Consider the following 22,912-nt stretch of genomic DNA (forward strand, 5'->3'; position numbering starts at 1 on the left):
ACACTTCCTCTGTGAGCAAACGTAGATCTATTTTATATGACGCCGCCTTTCATCGTTTGAACTTTTAACTGAACTGAACTGTGTGAGCATGTTTTGCAGTCTCAAGCCACAACGGAATGAATGAAGCCCCAGCACATTGTAAAAGCAGCTCTCGGGATCAAAATGAGACCACTGTGCGCTTTCTGCATCTAATTATAAAGCGCTTTACTGTCGGAGAAACAGGGAGCAAGGCCGTTAGCATACTAGTTGTTGTTAGCATTCCATGACGACCTCTCAAAGTCGTGAAACATGTTAGAAACCTAGCGTGGTGAATAATTAGCATGCTAGCAATCCGTTGCGATAAGTGTGGAACAAGATTGGACCACGGCAAAGACTTTAAAATGAATTATTGACATTTTTAAGAAAGTCAAAACCATTTCCAAAGCCTTCAATCGCTCGAAACCCTTGCATTATGTCCCGCAATTCCTTCCCATTGGTCCCACCTGCAGGTCCTGGATCTCCTTGTCCAGCAGGTCGACGATGTGGAGTTGCTGCTGCTTCTCGGCCTTCTCGCGCGCGTCCCTCTTCCAAGGGTCGGGGGACAGACTGTCGCTGGATAGCTCCTCTTTACTGATGGTGATGTACTGCAGGTCCCGCCGCTCGATGGTGCGCGGCTGCTGCTGCGGGAGGAGGTCTCGGATCACGGTGTCCATGCCTGAAGAGCAACACAGCAACAAAAGGCTACTGAGCTGTTCCGTATCAGACCAGGGTTCATTATGGCAAACATAACGTGTCCAGTGTAATATTACAGCAGGAAAAACACATCTTAAACACAATTACTAAAGCAAGTTCCTATGTTTGTGAATTCTGTTCATTAGCAATGGCGATAAAACTTGTCTGATTCAGATTCTGATTAAAACTAGGTCTACATGCACTGAGAGTTTAACAAACAAAATCAAAATGAGCAAAATTTAAATGAACAGAGGGAACGAGACAATAAAACTATATGAATGCAACTTATTAATTCAAAGTTTTAAACCACTCAGTAGAGTTAGGAGATTTACTGAAAATTGTATATTATCCCAATTGTTGTTTTGAATATAGGCAAAATTAAAATCAAGTTTATCGTCTGTAATTAAAAATATAAAAAAAATCACCTCAAAAAGCAACAGAGAAAGTGTTCTCTCTCTAAAAAGCGATATTTCTGCCTTTTTGTGGTTAATTTTACAATCCAGTCAAGTTAACCAAGACATTTAAAGGTACAATTAAAATATTATCTGAATATCATTATCAATACGCTGCAAAAAATTATCGAGACATTAATTTGGGTCAGTATCGCCCACCTTTACGTCCAAGTCTTTCGGATTAAAGATCACCTACCGTTGCCAGGGCTGGGGCCAGAGCCGGGAGGAGGAACAGCCGACCGGGGCAGACTCGACAGCTTCTCTGGTCGGGGCGGGGGCGGCGGCTGGGGCTGTGGAGGCAGATAGGGCTGGGGCGGGGCCACGGACGCCATGGGGGGCTGGTGGTGCGGCGGGGGCATGGAGCCGCCGTTGTTGTGCGGCTGGACGGGCATGACGGGATTGCCCCGGATCTGAACCAGCTTCCTCTCCTGCTCCCGCCTCTTTCTCTCCCTGAAACGACCACGAGAACGCATGGAATAAACGGGAAATGACTAACACGGCGAACATGCAATTCAAAACGATAAAGAAACGGTTCTGTGTCATCGCTCGGTCTGATCCTGGTTAGTCGCTACCGCACACAGAGATATGCTCTGGCAGAACAAGAGCTCTTCTGTGCCGCACGTTTGACAGGCGTTTGAATGAGAGCTCTGTAAATCTGATGAGCATTTCCTGAGTCTTGGCCTTTCTGCGCGCATGACCCGTGAGACGATGGACCCGCAAACAGCTGCTCGGGTCACTCACATTTGAACTGCATTCCTCTTTTCCATCCATTTCTGTCCATCCACAAACGGGACCTACATATTTTATCATTTCTTTCTTTTATGTGACAGTTCTCTTCTCTCTTCTTTCCTCAGTGATACAGAATAAGTTCCCTTTAACACGTCCTGTTCTTCTCTACAAGTATTTACTGGCGTAGGAGTGTGTGTTTCAGTGTGCAAAAGTAGGGTGTAAATTAATCTAAAACACAAAGGGTACAAAATGCCCTCACCTCTCCTCCTCCAGCCTCGCCTTCTCCTTCTCGTACCACCTCTGCTGCTCCTCTCGCTTCTTCCTGTCGGCCGCCTGCTGGGCCGTCACCGAGCCGACGGCGCTGGGCGGAGGGGGCAGCGGGAGCTCGCTCTGGGGCTCGTAGTGGTCAAAGGGGTCCGGGTAGGCCGCGGGAGGAGGGGGCGGAGGCGGGGGCAGGTCTGAGCGGGACGGGGGCTGAGCGGGGTGCGGCGCTACGGCGTGGGGAGTGTTGGGCGTCTTCCATCGGCCCGGGCCCGTTTTCTGGTTACCGCTTTTGTTTGAGGAACTAGACGCGGCGGAGAAGTTTAGGTGCTCCTGACTGGACGTGGACGATTCCAACGACGAGGGGATTTGAGGCTGGGACGCCCACATTTCAGGACCGCCTGTTGAGAATCATAGACAAACTTTAACTTTTTAAACATAATTACACACGACCGCTGAAAAAATAATTGGATTAAAGTAGAGCCAGTAATCACTGAACTGTTTTGAACAATCTACGATGTGTTCTAATTTGTCAGAACACTTTGGCATACATTGAAATCAACAGTATGTTTCCATGGACACCAACAATCTGATCATTTTCTGATTTCAGGAATTATCAGATTAAAATGTTCATTTCTGATTGTTCACATTTGTACAGGTTTTCACAAGGAAAATTAGGGTAGTTTTTTTTTTTTTTTTTTATTAATTGTACTTCCAAAATGCAAAAGTTACTCTAAAATGTATTGATTATCTGACATAGGCTCCAGTCACCCGCGACCCCGAAAGGGAACAAGCGGTAGAAAATGGATGGATGGATGTCACCAGGTGTTTTTGAAGATCACATATCTCTGGTGCATGTAAATAACACAAACCACAAATCAGATGAGATTATAAAAATGTACTCCTTGTACTCATATCATGTGCCATAATCTAAAACAGGAGCCAATTACACTTTGTTTGATTGACTGGAGTGGAAATTGGATTGACATCAATTAAAAAGTACAATAGCCGTCTCGTACCTCCAGGAGGCAGCCTCTGGTAGTCCATGTCCCGGTGCTGGTAGTCCATGTGGGGGTAGTCCTGGTGGTAGTGGGGCTGCATGTCAGGTCTCATGCCTCCTGGTGGGGGGTAAAGGTCCTCCTGCGAGTGGTTCACCCGCTGGGAGAGCACGCATGAAGAGGAGGAAATCATGTTTACACGTTTACAGTTCTTATTCCAATGAAAAGAGTCACTGCTTCATTACCTGCATACTATTGTGTACACCGTCGCCCATAGTCAGCCTTTCCCTGTCGTCCATGCCCTGCCAGTGCTGCGGAGGCCCCTGTCCCGGCGTCACAACCCGGTCCTGGCTTTTGGAGGCTGGGATGGTGAAGTACTCCCTGGGATACGTCTGTGTCGGGATGGGATACGCTTCAGGGTGGGGCGGGGAGGGCTCGTCCTGGACACAAGAACCTCTGCGTTACCGTGTGGGAGCTTAGACACCAGACACATTGTCAAACTTTGATGAAAGATGAACTGTCGAGTCGGCTCTAAATACAGTGTGGGATTGTCACGTTGCTGCTATGGGGGCTTTGGGACATTCCTCATTAAGGTGATATTTGGTCATTACTCACGTCGGCGCAGAGATTTCCCGTGGACACAGAGGTGATCTTGGTGCCGGGACCTCCTGGATAAACGACTTTGCCTGCAGGACTCTGGCCCTGGTCTGGAAAGCAGAGAGAAAGACTTGGTTTGATGTTTTGTCACATTTGTATAATATCATGCATCTGAACTACAGTGTGCAGTGAAAATAAACTAGGCGAGTACGTACTGGCCACATTGGGGCTGGAGCGGTGGTCGGCTCGGTTCTTGAGCAGACGTTCTTCCCCGCTCATCTTCTTTGGTTCTGGGTACGAGTCCCAGGTTCCCTGGGGACTTTCTGGAGACCCATTCTGCACCGAGTTGTTGTATAACTCAAAACCTTCACTCTTTGGTCGCATTTTACCGTTCTTCTCTCGCCCCCGGTCTGATGCTGAAGAAAATATTATGAAAAATTGTTAAATGGAATCAATAGTTAAGCTGTAGAGAGCATACTTTTAGAGGAACATATGGGAGATGTTGAAAGTCGAGTTCTTTGTGTTGGTATTTCTTTACATTAACATATGATCCTGTCAATTTGCAAAAACTCAGCTCAGCAATTACTTAGAACTTTCTACAGTCCAGAATCTCCAATCTGCTTCTTAATTTCCTATTATAAGTCCAGCGCTCTTTCCTGTGACCTGCTCCAACCCTCTGAAGGAGAGCGATGCTATTGAGAAAACAACACTTAAACATCTGTTGGCTTTTCTAGCTCACTCAGAGTTTCCTGACTGACCGGTCCGTCCTTTACTGCCCACAGTTAAACTCCGGTATCTGCGGTTTTACTGGTGCAGCCCTTTAGCGTCACAGCGGACTGGACTTCTTTAATGGATGCCGGGTCAAATACCGGGACACAAAGCGCGGCTCAGACCCAGACGGCTGGTAACTGTAGCCTGTAAAGACACAGCTGGACCGGCGCACACAAACACTCATTATGCGCCGTCTGCAGCAGCTTCTGTCCACTTCCCCTCTTACGGCTTCAGGCTGTTCGTGCGCTCACAGTGCACCATTCATCTCTCCATTTGACTAATCACAACCGGGAATATTTGAGTCTCAAGTGCACAATCAATTCATTACCGTTCTGACAGAGGGAGTGTTTTTCCTCACATTTTGGATTCGGTGCAAAGTTAACAAACGGCGCAGATACTACAAGCGACCTCGTTTCTCCTTTCAGATATTGCTTCTCTACATTCATGAATCCTCCTTTCATTCTTTTTCCTCGAGGCCTCAAGCCAAGCAGCTCTGACTTCAACAGGTTTCTACAGGAACAACACAATATATTCACTACGCTCTCTTCAGTCTAAAACATTTACTTTGTAGTTAATCTACATTATTCAGACCATTTAGTTTATTCTTCTGACTAGCCTATTTGTATTTTATCCTACAGCAGATTTAAATTGTTCTTCTTTTTGACTTATATACCGTATTTTCCGGAGTATAAGTCGCACCAGCCAAAAAATGCATAATAGAGAAGAAAAAAAGATAGAAAAAGTGGCACTGGAGTATGAAATGCAGTTGGAAGTGTGAAAATAACAAATAATATCACATATAAGTCGCACCCCGGCCAAAAATATATAAAAAGCGACTTATAGTCCGAAAAATACGGTAGGTTGTTTTGTTTTATCATTTTATCAGTTTTATGTTGCACCGAATCACCAAAGCAAGTTCCTACGTTTGTGAATTCTGTTCATCGACAAAAGCAATAAACCTTTTCTGATTCTGATTTTATTCATTTTTCTTTTCCTCTCCCTTTCTTTTCCATGTCCTTCGTTTATCGTTCATCCACACCGTCTAGTCTTTTGTTCCTCCGTCTCTCGCGTCTGTAAAAACACATAAATACGCAGCGCTTTGTGGGCACGCTCACCTCTCTGCATCATAGGGCTGGGCTGGTTGAGCAGAGTTGCGAGTCCGTGGTAAATGGCTCCTTGTTTGGCCACCTCCAGGGTCACCACGGCACCGGTCCTGGTCATCAGCTCCGCCGCTCTGCACGCCGGGCAAACGGGCAGAGTTAGCTTTGAAGCATTTACATCTCATCTACTAAACACTAACAATGCACAGCCGCCGTCGCTTTCATTCAGTCCCCTTCTACCTCAGAAACTACTTCAAACACTAATCGCCTGCGGTTTGAGTAATAGCCAAACGCTAATGAGGTTTCCGTGAAGTCGCGCGTTTACTGTCAGAAAACTACAGCGTACGGCTCTGATTTGAACCAGAGGAGGACGGATTATATTTGTCATTGCCAGAAGCGCTTTGGTCTAATTTAGGCCCGGGACCTGCTGTGTCGCACTCACACTGCACATGCTCTAAAGAGTCTAAACCACATGTGCTTCTGTGTTGGGCCAGAAAAAGAACAAGCAGAGTGTGTTTGAGAGAATGCAGCGCGGGAAGGAGCAGAAAATGACCTGTACAAAAATCATTATATTTTGTTCATTGTAAATAGCTATACTGATTTCAAAGGGCTTAATATTAGAACAAGGTTGGTCAAATGTTTCATGTTCAAAACCTTCATAGTGGCATTTCAATGTGTACATGATTTGTTTTTGTAGGAAAATAAATCAATCTTTTTTAGCTTTGTCTGTCTTTGAGTCAGGGGGAAGGTGAAAATGAATATTGTCAGAGTACTCAAAGCTCGAATGCAGGACAACGCAGAATTTCTCAAACATGCATGAATTAACTTAACATCTTATTGCTCTGGGGATCATTTTACACAACAAATAATTTGAGCTTTATTTGCACTTTTCCCAGCATAAAAAATTTAATTATCATAAAAATGTTTGTCAAGAACCAGCTTCAAACATATGAAAAGTAAAGCTATTAAAATATATTAAATATGTATATACTAAAAAGACCAATCAAGTAAAACTATGCAATTACATAATGATATCAAACATAAACCGTAACACATGTTTTACACAGAAGCCAGAGGTAAAGCTCATGTTTGATCTCCGTCGGCTGCTGCCTCCGAGCCGCTGCCCCGCCGTTTTATAAACACACACGCCCCGTTCTTCTCGTGTTGCCTTTAAAGATTCTTTGGAAATATTTCTTTTGGGCCAAACGGGCTGCAGCTGCTCCGCGAAACCGCCCTCAAGATGTCGAAACTCCCGAGACTGCCCAAATGTCACTCCAACTCCAATCCTCAGATGCGTTTAAAGCGGGAAACCCACTAGCATCGTCGCAACCGTAACTGCGTCAACGCTAAAGTGCCATGTTTGTTTCCACTAAAAGGGATTAAACCAGTGTATGACTTCAGTGGCTAATTATAATTTACACTTTTAGCCGGGGGATTTCCGACCGTAAACATCACCCAGCTTGAGGCTTTGTGTTGCCAGAGTTTGACGTTATCGGGCCGTTTTTACCTTTCTTGGGAGAGGCCGACGAGACTGCGGCCGTCGACGCTCAGCAGTTGGTCACCTGCGGCCAGGCGACCGTCCTGCGCACAAACAGACCCGGGCACGTGAGTCATTGTGGCACCGTTAAAAGGTCATTTTAAATATTGGTGCGGGTTTGGCTCACCACGTCGGCCGCTCCTCCTTTGACCACAGACTTGATGTAGATGCCCAGTTTCTCCTGACCAGCGCCCTGCGACACACAAACAACACATGACACATTTATGCGCCGCTTCCGATTCAAACTGGAGCGCAACTCAAGAGCTGTAGCGACGTTCACCTTTTAGGGTTGTATAATAAATCAGATACTAACTAATCAACACTTAAACCGATACCAAATCTAGAAACTCATTTGAACAAGTATCGATACTACCGTGTTTTCCGCACTATAAGGCTCACTGTCAAAGAATGGTCTATTTTCGATCATTTTTCATATATAAAGGCGCATTAAGCGAAACAAAACTTGTACCACACAAAATCGCTTCAAGGTCAGTAAGCACAACCGGAATTAATCCATATATAAGGCGCACTGGATTATAAAGTGTACTGTCGTTTTTGAGAAAATTAAAAGGCTTTTAAGTGCCCCTTATAGTGCAGAAAATACGGTAATAAAAACCAAATAAACTGGACAAAATCAAACCTTTCCTGAACGGTTTTAGAATGAGCTTGAGCTTTATCAGAACAAGTTTAAGATTACATAGTGACAAAGAAAGTGCTGTTATTTTGGGTTTGAAATGAAATATTGTCTAAAGTATTGAAATACAGCTTGGAATTTTACTACTGTTGACAACATCAATACATTATTTTAAGTTTATACATTATTCTGCAACAAGTACAAGTTCTGTTCAACTGTATTTTGATCACCAGCCAGTCCTTTGTGTTTACATTTTAAAAAGCAAAATGTATCAAACTGTACCATACATTTAAAACATAACATTTTAACTATATTGTCATGGTACCACTAGAAGTACATTGTACCACTAGAAGTACATTGTACCACTAGAAGTACATTGTACCACTAGAAGTACATTATACCACTAGAAGACAAATTGATGTATAGAATCCTCAAGGAAAATGATGAAAATGTGATGTATGACTTGAATCTGTCCTCTTTGTTTCTGTTTTAAAAGAAAACACGGAGCCCGACATTGCCACAGTTTGTACAGTTTTACAGACCGAGATCAAAGCGCTGGCTCTTTATCGAAAAAATCAGACGCTCGCATCTGAAATGTTTACGCCGAACATTCACCATAAACCAGGAGATATTGAAACCTTTCTTTGTTAAAACACTCGCTGCATTCAGCGCCGACACTGAAGGACTGAGAAGACAGTTTGTTTAGAAAGACAGTCGACATTCAGATGCACAGACACGCCTCCTACACGAGAAGCATCAAAGCAAGCCTGTAAAGTCGAGACTAATTGCTGCAGTTTGTCCGATTTGGCAAGCGACGCTCTTGGCATGAGTTTGTGAAGCAGCAGCAGGTCGTTACGGGGAAAGCCGAGGTCACAGACGGGTTAATAAGAACTTACTTTTAGGGAATCGTTTTAGTATCTGCTGTGTGGACAAAGAAAGAGCCAAAGTGAATGTGCCACTGATGAGATTTGGGCTGAACTAAATTATTATCAGACAGACAATAAGTATTTAAAAAAGGTACGTTCACACACGCTTGATCCTTTGGCTACAACTGTAAAGATCGTCACCACCAACAAATTCAGCTACTGCTCGTAACGATTTTACGTGAGATAGTTCATTATAATTAACTTAAGATATTCAAAATGTATTGCAGTGTATTTCCTATGATCAACTCGAACATGCAGCTCAAACGCTCCAGCTTCAGTCCTGACCGAGCACATGATCTGGAGATGGCCCAGCGGCATTGAAGGACGGGTCAAATGCACCTGCACCTTAACCTGAAGTGTTTTGTTGGCTTATTACACAGGAACCTCCATTACCACAGAAATTGGACACAGCTGCTTCTTTTTCTTTCTTTTTTTTTTTTTTTAAATGGAGGTGAAAAGCAGTTCAAAGCTTTTGACAACAATGAGACCGAGGGAAATAAATAAATACTTCACATAGTTGTATTGTGAATGGGAAGGTTTATATGCTGCAGAAATCTTTTAGTTCTTGGACACAATCAAAACTATGTCTAAAATGTAAGCCCACTCACTCGCCTTACCTCGCAAACACTGGATAATACACTTCAAAATAACATATCAATATTTAACAAATGTCATTGAACTTTGCAGCCAAATGTTCAACGTGTTACCCGCTCATGAACCTTGCAATAGTTACCCACAATGCCTTTCTTCTGTCTGTATTGCACGTGGATACAATAATAAGACCAGTCTCTAGGCGTGAGTGTTTCAAAGTGACATTTCAAGTAGAAGACGGCTCTGTGACTCAAGTGCAGTGTCTGTTGTACATTACAGTGACTCGTCTGTGTGAAGCTCAGGCCTGATCCACAGACGGGACGAGCGCCGCCAAAACGTCCCGTGCAAGGATCCACTCCAACGCCTCCACGAGTATCAGAAAAGTCGAGCAACAGTCAGACTAATTGGCCCAAGTATTTTGTATGTGGATCAATCTGGTAAAGTTTTAATATATTACACATAAATATTTTAGGACATATATTTGTAGAAAAACTAGTCTTTTTCGAATCAGCAGCAAATGAATAATTATGTAAAAGTGGGAGAGACCAAGAGGTGGATGAGGTTTAGCTCATCAACAAATACTGTAGATGCATGTGCAGTAAATTAGATTTATTTGAAGGGAACATGTACAATGAGGCAATGAGACAATAAGCTCATAAAAACAGAGACAAGACTGTGATTAACAGCATGATCAAGCCATGATTTGCTGGAATAAATAATGCAATTCAAATACACCCCGTCAACAACAAGAGGAGTTCTATATCTTTACTCTCTGACCCAAACACACATCACACACCTCAATCAGCAATGAGCATTAAGTATTTACCAACTCATGAGTTAAAAGTGTATAATTAAGGCGTAATTAGACCTAAATTACACATTTTAGAATGCAAGATTTGGGTAATTCTATTGTTTTATTTCCCACATCAAACAGCTCGCACTGAAATGGCTGTGATTAATTATAATCGTAAAGACCTTTGAAAACCTCTTTTCAGCAAAACTGTTTAAATTCCTGAAAAGAAGACGACCATAAATACTCACATCGTTACCCGTAGCATCCAGCTAGTGCCCGCCCACTTACTTTGATTTACACATGCTAAGGGCAGAAAAAAAGCACCCCTCTTCAATCAACAGTTGTCACTACTTTACTAGCATCATATACACTGCTAACATTATTGTATTATTGTAAGTCATTGCAGCATCTTTCATCCTCGTAAAAGTTTAGTCCAATGTAAAGCCTTCAAACCAACAGAGGCCAAAGTGGATCCAGATGCCATGTTTTTCATTATTTCTCATCTTTGGACAAGACAAAATTGGTCACCCTAAGACTGCACGTTCCAGTAAATGTTAATGATGAGTAAATGTAAGCATAAGCTGTGTCAGAGCATCTATAGACCACCGGAGACAGATCAATAGTAATATTATCTACAACATCTGAGGTGGCTTTCAGGCGAGTGCTTTTCAGAGGAGTGTGGAGGAGCCTTTGGGCCGCGTACACTCACCTACCGGGGCTTTGTACTGGGCAGAGGACGGGGCCTGAAGGGGTCTTTACAAGAGGAATTTAAAGACTGGTGGTTTAAGATCGTTGCAGGGAGAAAAACATGTCCCCTACGAAAACAACAGTATACTTTGGATTCAAATGCGTAAACACCAATGTATTAGCTAAAACTTATTCTAATAATAATGTATTGTATTTATATTGCGCTTTTCATTTCATTATTCATTCCCTCCACACTCGCTGGTGCTAATCTCCTACTGAAGGCTTCTTATCTGTGCCATCCAACCACCGCTCACACACCGCATCCAGGCTAAGATGAGTGAAGTGTCTTGCCTAAGGACACGACGACAGTGTGCACTAGACTTGAACATGTCGACTATAAAATAAAGTCCACGTATTTCCTCATTTGTCCAGGATTGGGTAATAGAAGACTTCTATTAAAAAACGTAAATAAGCTGCCTTTTAGTGCTAAACTCATCTCACTCTGGAGAATATTCAAGACGTTCTTCATTCACACACGCACGATGAATGTAGCGGGATCAGCGTCTGGATGAAGTCCCGCTCTTTGAAGTAAAAACGTTCAGAGAAGTGTTGACAAGACCAACGTGCACCACGCTGGATACACTGATGCCTACTATAAGTGAAAAACAACATTCCTGCAAAATAAAGGGACATTCATCTACTTTCAGTTTGCTTAATTTCGAAACATGAATTGTCAAAGCAACTGTGTGATTTATAACTTTAAGTTGCATCTGCCTCTGAAGAGCCACATGTGCAAAACATCAGCTTAAATACAATAAACTTGTCAGAGAAGCAGTCGTCCCACTTAGAAACATTGTAAATTATAGCCAAAAGGTCCTTGAATGTAACTCTTTGGACACCACACTGACATGTGGCTGACTAAAAAAGCATTAATAATGATTGGAGACACACTGAAGTATAAATTATAGAGTGAGGACAGTTCCTTTAAGCCTGTCAGGTTGAAACCACTTGAATATGTCAAACAGGCGCCAAAGAGGAATGTTTCTGTCACTTTAGTCGACGAAGCATTACAGAGATTTGCTGGGCTTGTGCAAACTGGTGCATGTTTACAGCACGTGTATGAAGCGCATACTAAAATGGGGCTGAAAGCGGTAAAGGTGATGAATTTGGCAAAGCTACTGTGTCAGGTGACTTTGGATCACAGAGGGACAATGTTTAGAGCCCATATTATAGCGGATACATAGTAAATGCATATGATCTCAGGTATGATGAAATCACGTTTAAGTGCATTTTGTCCCACTGTCTCGCTTTGATTCCTCTGATGCATGAGTGGATTAACACGGGCCTGTGGAATGTCCCGTCTAACTCCCAAATGCAGCAATGATAATATAACATTTAGCAAGTTAAAGTAAGTTTAATATGAAAAAAAACATTAAATCGAGACGGCATCTTCAAGTCACAGCTCCCAAACAAACCGCAATGAACTTGGTGATCCATCCAGGATTTCAGACACCTCCAGGTCACAGTTGGAAAGGAAACATGGATACATCCTTGCATTGTCCTGAGCCTTACGGGGGGCTCTTATTCCATTGTTCACCTGGCACCGCTGTTCCCCCAAACTAACAAACAAACACTGGACTTCTCGAAGCAAAAAGAGAGGTGGAAAGTTCCGTCGTTGGTTCTCTAGTTCCATTATTGACATTAGAAGTAGACAGTATTTGAATCACACATCAATGGCCGCGGGGAATCATAATTTGTCAAACACGCAAATAGTGGAGGTCGTTCTTGCCAGTTTTAGACCCGCAGGTGCCACGCGGGGGGATTGTCAGCTTTTAAAATAGAGCGTGAACAAACCAAAGCTTCCATCTGTACAAAGGAGAAACCAACTTGAGCGGGAGGAAAAGGAGACCTCACTTCCTCCCCTGCAGCTGTGACGGAACGAAACACAATGGCATGAACGGCACGCAGTACATGTGGTTGGACAAATCACACAAAACCTACTTAACGCCACGAATTAATGTGAAGGTGAACGTGAAATATAAGAATGTGCAAGTAAAAAGCTGAATCCCGGGTACAGTGACACGAAATCTGTGTATTTTAGTTTAAATATTAACATTTCAAATGCAAAGTAAATACGGCTGCTCGGAGAACAAACTTGTGGGCACATGACAAACTGAAGCACTGGTATTCTCATGAACGCTCCTGCACCTGCGCCGAAAAACAGGGAAAATGTCAGCCAAGAATCATGTAGAAAAGGCACACATCTTCCCTTGGCAGGCACAGTAGAAACACAGATGCATCTTCAATTATGATTCAGGCGTCGAGTAAAGACATTAAAAAGTAACTGCCTTTACCTCATTCTTCCGCCCCACCACAGAAAACCACATTGTTTTGGCCAGTTCACGCCGGGACGTCCCACGCTGGAACGGTCGTCTTTATAACTTGAGGTGCAACCTGCTACGTGCGCCAACAAGCTCGGAATTACAGTCTAAAAGAGATCAATTCAGCGTCCAAAATGACTGTTTGTAGTGGAAAGTCGTACGCTTAAAAATGCCAGGGAGAAAAGAAGGTAAAAAACGTGTGTTAAAAAGGCTGGAAAAGGTCTAGTAAATTCCTCCCAAAGTGAAGAGTTGAAGTGTGTCGGTGCGAACGCCAGCTGGTCAGACCGCTGCTCCGCACATAATTACATAACAGGACGGAGTGTGCCCCCGGAGTTTGAGCTCTACCTGCGCCTCCCTCTCTCCCGGCCGCTGCTCCAAACTCCTGGTACAAGAGCACGAGGGGCAGAAAATAAAGCGGCTGTGAGGGGGAGGGCTCCTCGCTGCATCCTTCCTCCTCACTCCCCTGCACGCTCTTCCACATAAGGGGCTGAGCGAGTGGGAAAAGCTACAACTTCCTTTTAGAGGAGACGGGACAGGTTGGGATACGTCACAACAACCAACAACTTCACATTTCATTTGATCAAAAGCTTTGATTAAAAATAATTAAAGTTATGAAAACTTTCTCCATAGCAATAAATCAGACTGTGTATTGGACCTGATCTGAATAAAGTAACACTAGCTGCTCTACAACTAAAATAAGTAGAAAAGACAACTTGTAAATACATATGTTGTATACTACTACATTATACTACAACATGTTACAATCATCCCCTTCAGCCTCATGGAGACTGTACATCCCACGCAGACTGTAATCTCCTGTACTGCAGCAGCATTGCCTTTTTTAGGCTGATTATTGAAAAAGGACATGCACTGAAGCCTATAGCTCAGGCTTTGTGGAACAAGCCTCAGGAAAGAGCGAGGGTTTTGTACAAATGGTTTGTCACATGCTCAGATTTTACCTACGTCACTGTGAAAAAGTGTGTGGAAAAAAGAGATCGCTTTAATAAAGACAGATTGTAACTCTAGACAGATCTTTTTCAGAAAGGTCAGTGTTAGGCAATTGAGAAACTTTGAATGGTTTCATAATAACTTCACTTCAAAATGCAAAACAATCGGTTCACTGTGCTTTTCTGTTTAATATTAAGTCTAATAGCGATATAACCTCTCCATCAGTTCATTTTGAAGGTGTAGTGGATTTTTCAAACCTTTTCATATTTCTGCACAGTGATAGACATTTCTTTGTACATAGGATAAAACCTCATATCAGAATCTTCAATTAATGTTTAATGAAACAAAGGCATTCATAAGGGTTAGTTTTACATGGACGGTGGAAAACCAATCTCAAACATAAAGCTGGTAGAAAGAAGCTCCTTGAACAAGGTTTAAATAACCGTCCGTGCCATTCCCTCAGGAAATGTGTGATGGACATCCAGCTGAACGGCCAGTGTGTTAAACAAAGTCAAGAGTGGTGGGACGTCCCATAGGCTCAGAGTACCTGTCCCCTTTAGGTTCACTCTGGGGCCTCTGGAGTTCACATACAGAACTTAAGTGGTCGACTAATGGTTTTTTTAAAAGAGTGCAAAAACAAACTGAGCACTGGTAAAAGAAGGACTTAATACTGTGTGGGAAAAGTGTGGAGAAAGGAGTTACAAGTGTGTTTACAATCAAAACCTTTTCAGTTTGTGTGTCAAAGTACGGCTCTCACGATAACGACGTTTATTTCTTAAACCTTAAAGCAGGAGAATCCAAAAATCTCCCCACTATTGTAAGAAAATGTACACACGAGAAATATTGTGCCCCAAAACATTCAAACAGACCCACAGTGAGAAAAGATAAAATATATACAGTGGATCAAAAAGCAATCCCATTGGTGCTCCACTTCCCGCTTTTAAAAGGGGCGATAAACATCTGGCCTGATCCTTCCTTATTGCATGTGATCTCCAGGCAGACTAAAAGGCCATGCCAGACATCGACATGTTACATGTGGGGTGACAACAAAGCTCACAACTACTGCTATGCTGAGTACAATGTAACCCAATATGGCTGCTTCAGGAGTTTAATTTTCCATTCTGCGGTTGCCAGGAACTGTACAATACACACTACATCTTTCACTTTAGTCCCAACATCAAAGGTGCATAGAGAAATAAACAAGAGTAAACAATGTAATAAGTTCCTCCTGCCGGCGCACTTAGAAAAGCAAACCTGAGGGACAATTCCAGAGCAAGTGTTGGAGACATCACTGTTCTGTCAATGTTTAGTCTCCACCGCTAGACTTAACAGGGAAAAAGCACTGTCTAACCTTCTAACTCCTCATGACGAGCTTCATCAAAGCGGTCAATGTAAATGCAGAAGAGCTGGAAGAAATACTACGTATTGTATTTTTGAATCTAAATAGAACACAAAATATGTACATCTGTACTGTAGAACTCAAGAGTTTACATATTACATTACATACAGATTAGTCCTGGCAATCACAAATCTACTGCTACTGGGACAACAATGACAATGAAAACAGCAAGTATTGAACTCAAAGCTTTTCTATCAAGTTATCAAGCGTCAAGGTCCATCAAGCCTTTCTCCCAAAACATACACTCTCTCCAGGTCTAAAAATGTACAAATGTAAATGCCTGAATTTAAAAAAAACTCATTGAGGGTCTTACCTTGGCAGCCACGATGCTGAGGCCCATGCCATTGTGCTTCTTCAGGGTCACGGTGACGACCTCCGGCTCCTTCCTCATTGGCTGCGAACACAGATGAGCAGGAAGAACAAACGTTCAGTATCTACTAATGTAGATGGGAGCAGAGCATAATAAAATGTCTTCTTGTGCCTTTTCCAAAAGAAAATGACAGTTGAACATAAAGGAGGGAGATGGAGGCTGAGGGAGGGGGAGGCTGAGGGAGAGAGAGCCGGGCTGAGGGCGAGAGAGCCGGGCTGAGGGAGGGGAGAAGGGGACGACCGCAGAGGAACCTGTGGTCCCTGGAGCAGAGTCAAGAATGAAAACCACATCATGGCTGCCCACACATCCAGAGAAGGGCAGGGCGCCTGGGTGGAGGAAAACATGCACAAAGGAACTCCAGCTACAGACTAACACAGAGACAATGCACTGACAGAGCAAAGGAGGTCAGCGTGGCGAGTGATGAGGACACATGACAGACGACAGGGATACTGCATAGTACAAGCAAAAGAGAGTCATAGAACTATAGTACATGCAAATAGAAAAATGTATTTAGATAAACATGTTTTGCAGGGTCTGTTACCTCCAGGAGCCCCACCCACAACACTCCCCATTAATCAGAGTGTTAGTGCGAGCGACGCCTGCACTTTGTCCAGTCTAAGCCTGTGACAGTGGAGCTGGGGTAAACAGGCCAATTACAGAGGAAGTGGCTCTGTGGGGCAAATCCAATGGGACGTCCCGTACAGGGAGTTTAGTGTCGATGAAGCCATGTGTGGATCTGCAAAGGTTGTTATGAAAACTAAATTGCCCCTTTTCTCAAGTCGCTATAATCACTGCTTTCTGCTCAGGAGACCACACACGCACTATTGGAGAAAGCCCCTGGAAAGCTTAAATTCTCCCAAAAACAGTGTCTCAACGGGGCAGGTTCATTGCAGTTTTACCTTTTACGGCTAAATCTACCTGGGTTTACGTGCCAGTGTTTTAGCTTGATCCCACTTGTAGTAGAAACAATGATTATGAACAGAGACAGCAGAGTACAGAAGGGCTTTTAAGACGTACCAGTAAAGCAAGAAAAACAACTACAGCTCGTAGGTTTGATTTATCCAGACTCAAACCACTACAAGCCCTAACGTTTTCCACATGCAACTTGATCCTCCGTTTATACGTAGTGACCATAACCCGTAATGTAAAAGTCTATTCTTACAACATAAAAGGATTGAATCACCTCAGAGCTGTCCGCTGTGGAGAAGTGGCTGTCACAGTCGGCTCCTTCGAAGTGAACCGTCCAAGTGCCAGGCGAGCGGGGGTGCGGCGTCAACCGGCAAAAACCTGGACGAGGAGAATACAAACATTATGTAAAGTGTCGGCAAATGAGGTTTGCACTTCACAGTTTCAAATCTTACCTAGCCTGACTTTTATCTATTCGGTACGAAGCGTGTCTCATGTTATTGTAAAGCAAAAGAGAATTGAATGGCAAATGTTTTAAGAACGTTTAGCCACTCATCCAAGTAGCTTCTTCTGTTCCTCTGACGCAAAACTGGCGGGTCACTGCCTTATATCTGTCTGAAGGGAGGAGCCAACTACACGGTAAACAACACAAGCTGGCTGTTTAAAGTGTGGCGTGTATGGCATTTGTTATTGTCATTATTGTGATTTTTCAGGACAACCTACCACTGCTAATAACTCTACTTATTCATGACTCGTCACAGCAAATCCTTTACCTCTGCTGCTGCTCGCATGTTGATTTAACAAAGGTTATACAGTTCCATAAATCTAAACTTGAGACTCGGAGCACAGTGAATTACAGTGAATTATCTGGCTACAGAAAGGGTGCTGTGCTAAACTGATTGAATTACCTGAAAGTTAGGCTTAGCGATGACACATTAGAATAACAGCGTGTGAGTTACGGCACCTCTCTGCAGCAGCGGCTCCAGGAAGTCCTGCAGTCCGTTGGGAATGCTGCGCACCACGTCGCAGGAGTACCCGTCCTCGGGGAGCAGGAAGGGGAGCTGCAGGTCCGGGTCCTCCTCCAGCTGCACCTCCCGGCCGTCGCTGCGGGCCAGCTCGTCGGCAGTGTTCTCCGCCACCGCCACCACGTGGTCAATCAGCTCCTGCAACCACAAGCGCGGGGCAACAGATGGTTCACTCATCATCCGTGCACAAAAGTGTTCATTTTAGAGGACTATAAACAAAAGATCTTGTTTTAAACAGGCTTGTATCTTGTGAACGCTTGTGGTTAAAGTATGATAGTATTTACTTACACTAGTGAAATACTGTCTCTGTGTACGTGAGTCTCATTTTAAAATGCGTGATTGTTGAAATGTGGAGCAAACTAGTATGGAAGTTTCAAAATGTGGCTTTCTGTGGCCGTCTTACAGGGGGGATGTAGGGCTCGTCGGGGGCACAGTGGTAGTTGCTCATGAGGGCGTGCAGTTGTAGGGAGTTGAGCTTGAAGCAGGTGTTGTGGATGTTCTGGACGTCCTGCATCGAGTACTTGTCCATTGTTAGCAACGTGGTAGCCTGAAAGATTAATAAAAAAAACTTTAAAAAAAAAAGATTTACACAGAAGAGGCTTGACAGAAGTTCCCCACATATCACCTAAATTGATAAAAAAAAACTGTTTGCGACACTCACTCCGCTATTACTGTATTTTCCGGACTATAAGTCGCATCTTTTTTCATAGTTTTGGCCGGGTGCAACTTATACTCCAGAGCGACTTAGATAGTGATATTATTTGTTATTTTCACACTGGCAACCGCATTTCACATGTTGATTATTTTCACATGACAACCACAAGAGGGCGCTTTAGGCTCTAAGCGACGGAGAAGAACGCGGACTTGTTTAGAAGTGACACAGAGGAAGAAGAATTCAATGGATTTAGTGATTTGGGGTAAAACTGATGCTTTGGTAAACTTGTTAGCATGTTTTTTATGCTATAGTTATCTGAATAACTGTTCATATGTAACGTTAACATACCAGACACTTACCACAGTTCGTTGTCTATGCGTCATGTAGCTGAAGGTGTTACATTAGCATACGTACACCTATTCACCATGTTATTTAATCTTTTATCATTTTAAATTGCATTTTAGGATTAAATGTCTGTTCTTGGATTTTATCAAATAAATTTCAAAAATGCGACTTGAACTCCCATGCGACTCATATTTTTTTTCTTCTCTATTATGCATTTTTTGGCTGGTGCAACTTATAGTCCGGAAAATACGGTAAAACTAATTCAGTGAGATGGGTGAAGGTGCCAGAGCCAGTCAAAACGTGGCGACCGCACTCTACCTGCACTATCCTGCTGAGGTGGCAGTCGGCGGCCAGCTCCAGCCCCTGCTTCTCGGCCCAGGCCTCGATGTGGCTGAGCTGCTGTCGGAGGATGGCCCCCCAGTAGTGGCAGCACAGGCCCGAGTCGTTGTCCGTCACCAGTTTGTTGAAGAGCCACATGTTGACGAAGTGGAAGAGCTGAGAGAAGAGCTGGATGGTGAGCGCGGCGTTCACCCGACATCGCCGCAGCAAAGACATGGCCCCCGTGAGCGTGTGCAGCACGTCCTCTGGAGAGACGAGAGCAAAGAACTGTGGGTAAAACTAGTGAGAGGAACCAGTGTGGAGACAAATGTAGGCCAACCATAGACACTCTTGTTTCATCAAAGCGCACCAGCTACTTCACAGTGAGCAGAGAACTTGAGTTGGTACAGCAGTGTATCTCAATCTGTGTAACAAGCTATATTAGAAGGTTTACTACCTTTATATTAAATGTTCAATTCAGAGATAAATGTATGTTTCATTGATGAGAACTTCTTTAGTTATTGTTTAGGATACGTAAAAAACAAACATCACATTACAGTTGAAACTAATTCTGGGATGAACAAGGACAAGAACAGGACCAAATTAAGTCTACATAAGAATTAAACTGGGCTCAAACCAGGACCAAACAAGCACAACAGACCCTTACTCACAGTTTTACACTTGGTTTGATCATGTTTCTCCCAGATTAATCCAGTTTTATATTATTTTAACATTGTATTAAGTGGTACATTGTGCATACATAATGTAAAAAGTCTGGGAATGTATTGATAAACTGTCACATTATCCATTTTGAGACAAGAATGATTACAAATATTTAAAGCTATGAAATAATGCAATACCTGGCTTAGTTTTATTACCTATTTTGGGTCTCTGCGGATTATGCTCCTCTGGGTCGTCCAGGAAAGCAGGCATGTAGTTATTCAAATCCGCTTGTAGACAGTGAACCAAGTACCTGCACAAATACATGCCTTGGTTATTACAAATATCTTGATGCATGGAGTGATGAGAGCAATTCATAATACAGTCATGAACTATAATATATTTGTTGACAGGAGTGACAGAATTTCTCCTTTAGCTCTCATTCTAGTCACTCGTTCACTGACTTGAAGGCCATCTGGATGAGGTGTGCGAGGATGTCCTGAGCGTCCAGCGTGATCCGGCTCAGGTCACGGTCCTGTTTGACAAAGTTGAGCAGCTCGGAGGCGTTGGCCATCCAAAACGCCAGGGCGCCCGCGATGTTCTTCTGCTTCTACAACACAGAGACGAGACAACGATCTGGAGATGTTAGCGAGGCGGGGCCAAAGGTGAGGCGGACATGTTAAAAAAAGAAGGGTTTCTGTTTTGAGTGGCAGCCAGAAGGAGCAGTTGTTACTTTCAGGGATAGAGTGATGCCCCGCCCGCCCCCTCTCTCTTCAGGAGTGGTCACTAATGTTGCCATGTTTGATAAGAACAGGTAGATATCAGATTTCCTTCAAATATTATGAATTTGCATGCAAGTTTAGTAAGACGCATATAATCGGGCAAACATTTTTGTTTAAGAATTAACCTAAAATTATTATTTTTACAGGCATAGGTTTAGTTATATAGCTTTACAATTAAGATGGGGAAAATTGCTAATGGGGTTATTACGCGATTGTACGTCTAGTGTAGTAATACTAAAATTTCATATACAATTTTCATACAAAGGAAAAGGCTCGGTACCAATTTTGATACCACAATGAAAAAAAAACATTCAAAAACTACTCTGAAAGGTCAAATTTTGTCCTATTTATGTGATTTTTTTTCAATATCGATACTTAATAAGTAATTAGTTTGTATACTAGTTTCAGTATAGAATAGTATCTAATAGGTTCTTAGCTACACAAATTAACACAAAAGCTAGGGAATAAAACCCAAGATCACATTTGGTGCTGGTATACTCAATGCAGCATGCTTGATTCTAAAAGTACTTGTACTTTAAATATACAATGTAACTGTAGACACATTTGTGACCTCTTCGTACCCCAGAGAGAACGCTGGGTGTATCAGGTCGTCTGACACGAGACATTATGCATTTCCTTTTTAAAAATGTATCAAAAAAAAACACTGATGAAAAAAATAAATGACATAAAGCCCAGTGTCAGGATCTGATTGGCCCAAACCCCACCGCTCACACGCGTTTCACTCATCTATCCCCGCCTTAGGAAAACAAAAATTTAACAAAATAAAGAATGTCCGTTGATTCAGATCAGCCAGAGAACAAGAAATGGAGGCAAGAGCATCCACACACACAACAACAACAACAAAACATATTTAGGAGACATTAAGTACACAGACAGATGAACAAACACATGGGTCCAGACAGACAAATAAAGCCGGGGGAGATGGCGGTCTCTCTCAAGACATGACACACACGACATATGCCGAGAGTATGAAGGGAAAGGAGTGGTGGGCTTTGCACTGCTTTTGCTTTGTAATTTAGTAGGAGGCAGGTCCAGGAAGCTGAATGGAATTAGTCGGTTTGATGTTGCTGTTGTTGCTTAGTTTTCCAGCTGTTGGGAGGATGGATTATTGTTATAAAAGAGCACGTTCGTTGAAGACTTGTTAAAATGGAGGGAGAAGAAGCAGCAGCAACACTGGGGCTGGTCACAAAGCGGACAGACAGAAGGACAGAGGAGATGTGCGAGGTCGGCGACATGAAATAACATTATGGAGTTAATAATACGCGTCTTCAGTTCAATAAAGCATGATCGGTGCCTCTACTGGATATAAATGAAGTATAAGGGTCATTCATTTTTGTACTGAAATAAGCAATACGCATATTATTGATTTTAAACTCAGGAGTTATCAGGAGGCTAACAGGTATATGACTATATTTGACCAGTTTGGAGAATATTGAAGTAGTAGAGTAAGAGCAGATAGAGATAAAAGGGAAAATGAATAGTGGACGTGAAGGGGGGTTGGGCCTGGACTTAAAATGGACATCTCAGCAGTAGAATATTGGGCTAATGTGGAAGCACCTCATCACCAAGAGCAAAATATCTCACAAAAGAAGCAATAGGTTATTAAGAAACCAGCTTTAATTGTGCCAGATTAATTTTCTCAGCTAGAACTGGTATTTAAGGAGTGAGCCAAGTCTATATTATCGGTGCTGTAGTGAACCGCATTTTTCATGTCTGTTTTGTAATGTTTCAGTCATATCGACCACCTCGGAGAAAGAACATGTCCAGGAGACAGAGGGTGAGTGGGAGTCAGACTTCTGTAGCAGCCGCATGTACAGTATACTAGGGTCTATCCTACCTGGTCCCCTTCAGGAATCTCCTGTGTGAAGAAGGAGGAGAGGAGGAGGAGGAGAGGAGGAGGAGAGGAGGAGGACGTTCACAGGACAGAGAGAGAACACGTCAACAGCTACAGTATGGACACATGTAACAGACACGCACTACACGATTCACAGACGGTTCACAGACGGTTCACAGACGGTTCACAGACGGTTCACACACGGTTCACACACGGTTCACACACGGTTCACACACGGTTCACACACGGTTCACACACGCACGCGGTTCACACACGGTTCACACACGCACGCGGTTCACACACGGTTCACACACGCACGCGGTTCACAGACGGTTCACACACGCACGCGGTTCACACACGGTTCACACACACACACACTTCACTATTAGCCATCCTGCATAAGGCATAACTATGAGGCAAATGCAACAGAAAATTCACATCATAATCTTTGGATTTAAGCATCACAGATGTTATTTTAGTT

The 22,912-nt window shown here is 43.2% G+C and overlaps 1 protein-coding gene across 14 annotated transcripts in view; it reads right to left on the bottom strand.

The window, feature by feature from the left end:
* Positions 1 to 22,912, bottom strand: part of afdna (afadin, adherens junction formation factor a) — an 89,940-nt gene that overhangs the window by 11,814 nt on the left and 55,214 nt on the right. For 10 of the 14 annotated variants that reach the window (XM_072443381.1, XM_072443359.1, XM_072443416.1 and 7 more), the window contains 18 exons: positions 22,435 to 22,455; positions 20,259 to 20,404; positions 20,013 to 20,107; positions 19,135 to 19,400; positions 18,220 to 18,363; positions 17,756 to 17,954; positions 17,069 to 17,172; positions 15,829 to 15,909; positions 7,284 to 7,349; positions 7,127 to 7,200; positions 5,635 to 5,753; positions 3,964 to 4,164; positions 3,767 to 3,858; positions 3,397 to 3,591; positions 3,173 to 3,311; positions 2,152 to 2,554; positions 1,360 to 1,613; positions 483 to 694 (listed from right to left, as the gene is read on the bottom strand). In XM_072443381.1, coding sequence (XP_072299482.1) covers positions 483 to 694; positions 1,360 to 1,613; positions 2,152 to 2,554; positions 3,173 to 3,311; positions 3,397 to 3,591; positions 3,767 to 3,858; positions 3,964 to 4,164; positions 5,635 to 5,753; positions 7,127 to 7,200; positions 7,284 to 7,349; positions 15,829 to 15,909; positions 17,069 to 17,172; positions 17,756 to 17,954; positions 18,220 to 18,363; positions 19,135 to 19,400; positions 20,013 to 20,107; positions 20,259 to 20,404; positions 22,435 to 22,455 — 2,811 coding nt within the window. The remainder of the gene's footprint in view (positions 1 to 482; positions 695 to 1,359; positions 1,614 to 2,151; positions 2,555 to 3,172; positions 3,312 to 3,396; positions 3,592 to 3,766; positions 3,859 to 3,963; positions 4,165 to 5,634; positions 5,754 to 7,126; positions 7,201 to 7,283; positions 7,350 to 15,828; positions 15,910 to 17,068; positions 17,173 to 17,755; positions 17,955 to 18,219; positions 18,364 to 19,134; positions 19,401 to 20,012; positions 20,108 to 20,258; positions 20,405 to 22,434; positions 22,456 to 22,912) is intronic. The other 4 variants (XM_072443456.1, XM_072443367.1, XM_072443441.1 and 1 more) reach the window with 1 other exon arrangement.

The sequence above is a fragment of the Eucyclogobius newberryi genome, unplaced genomic scaffold (assembly GCF_026437365.1).
Source record: "Eucyclogobius newberryi isolate DKJ021-1_F unplaced genomic scaffold, fEucNew1.0.hap1 SCAF_1, whole genome shotgun sequence".
Classification (NCBI taxonomy): Eukaryota; Metazoa; Chordata; class Actinopteri; order Gobiiformes; family Gobiidae; genus Eucyclogobius; species Eucyclogobius newberryi.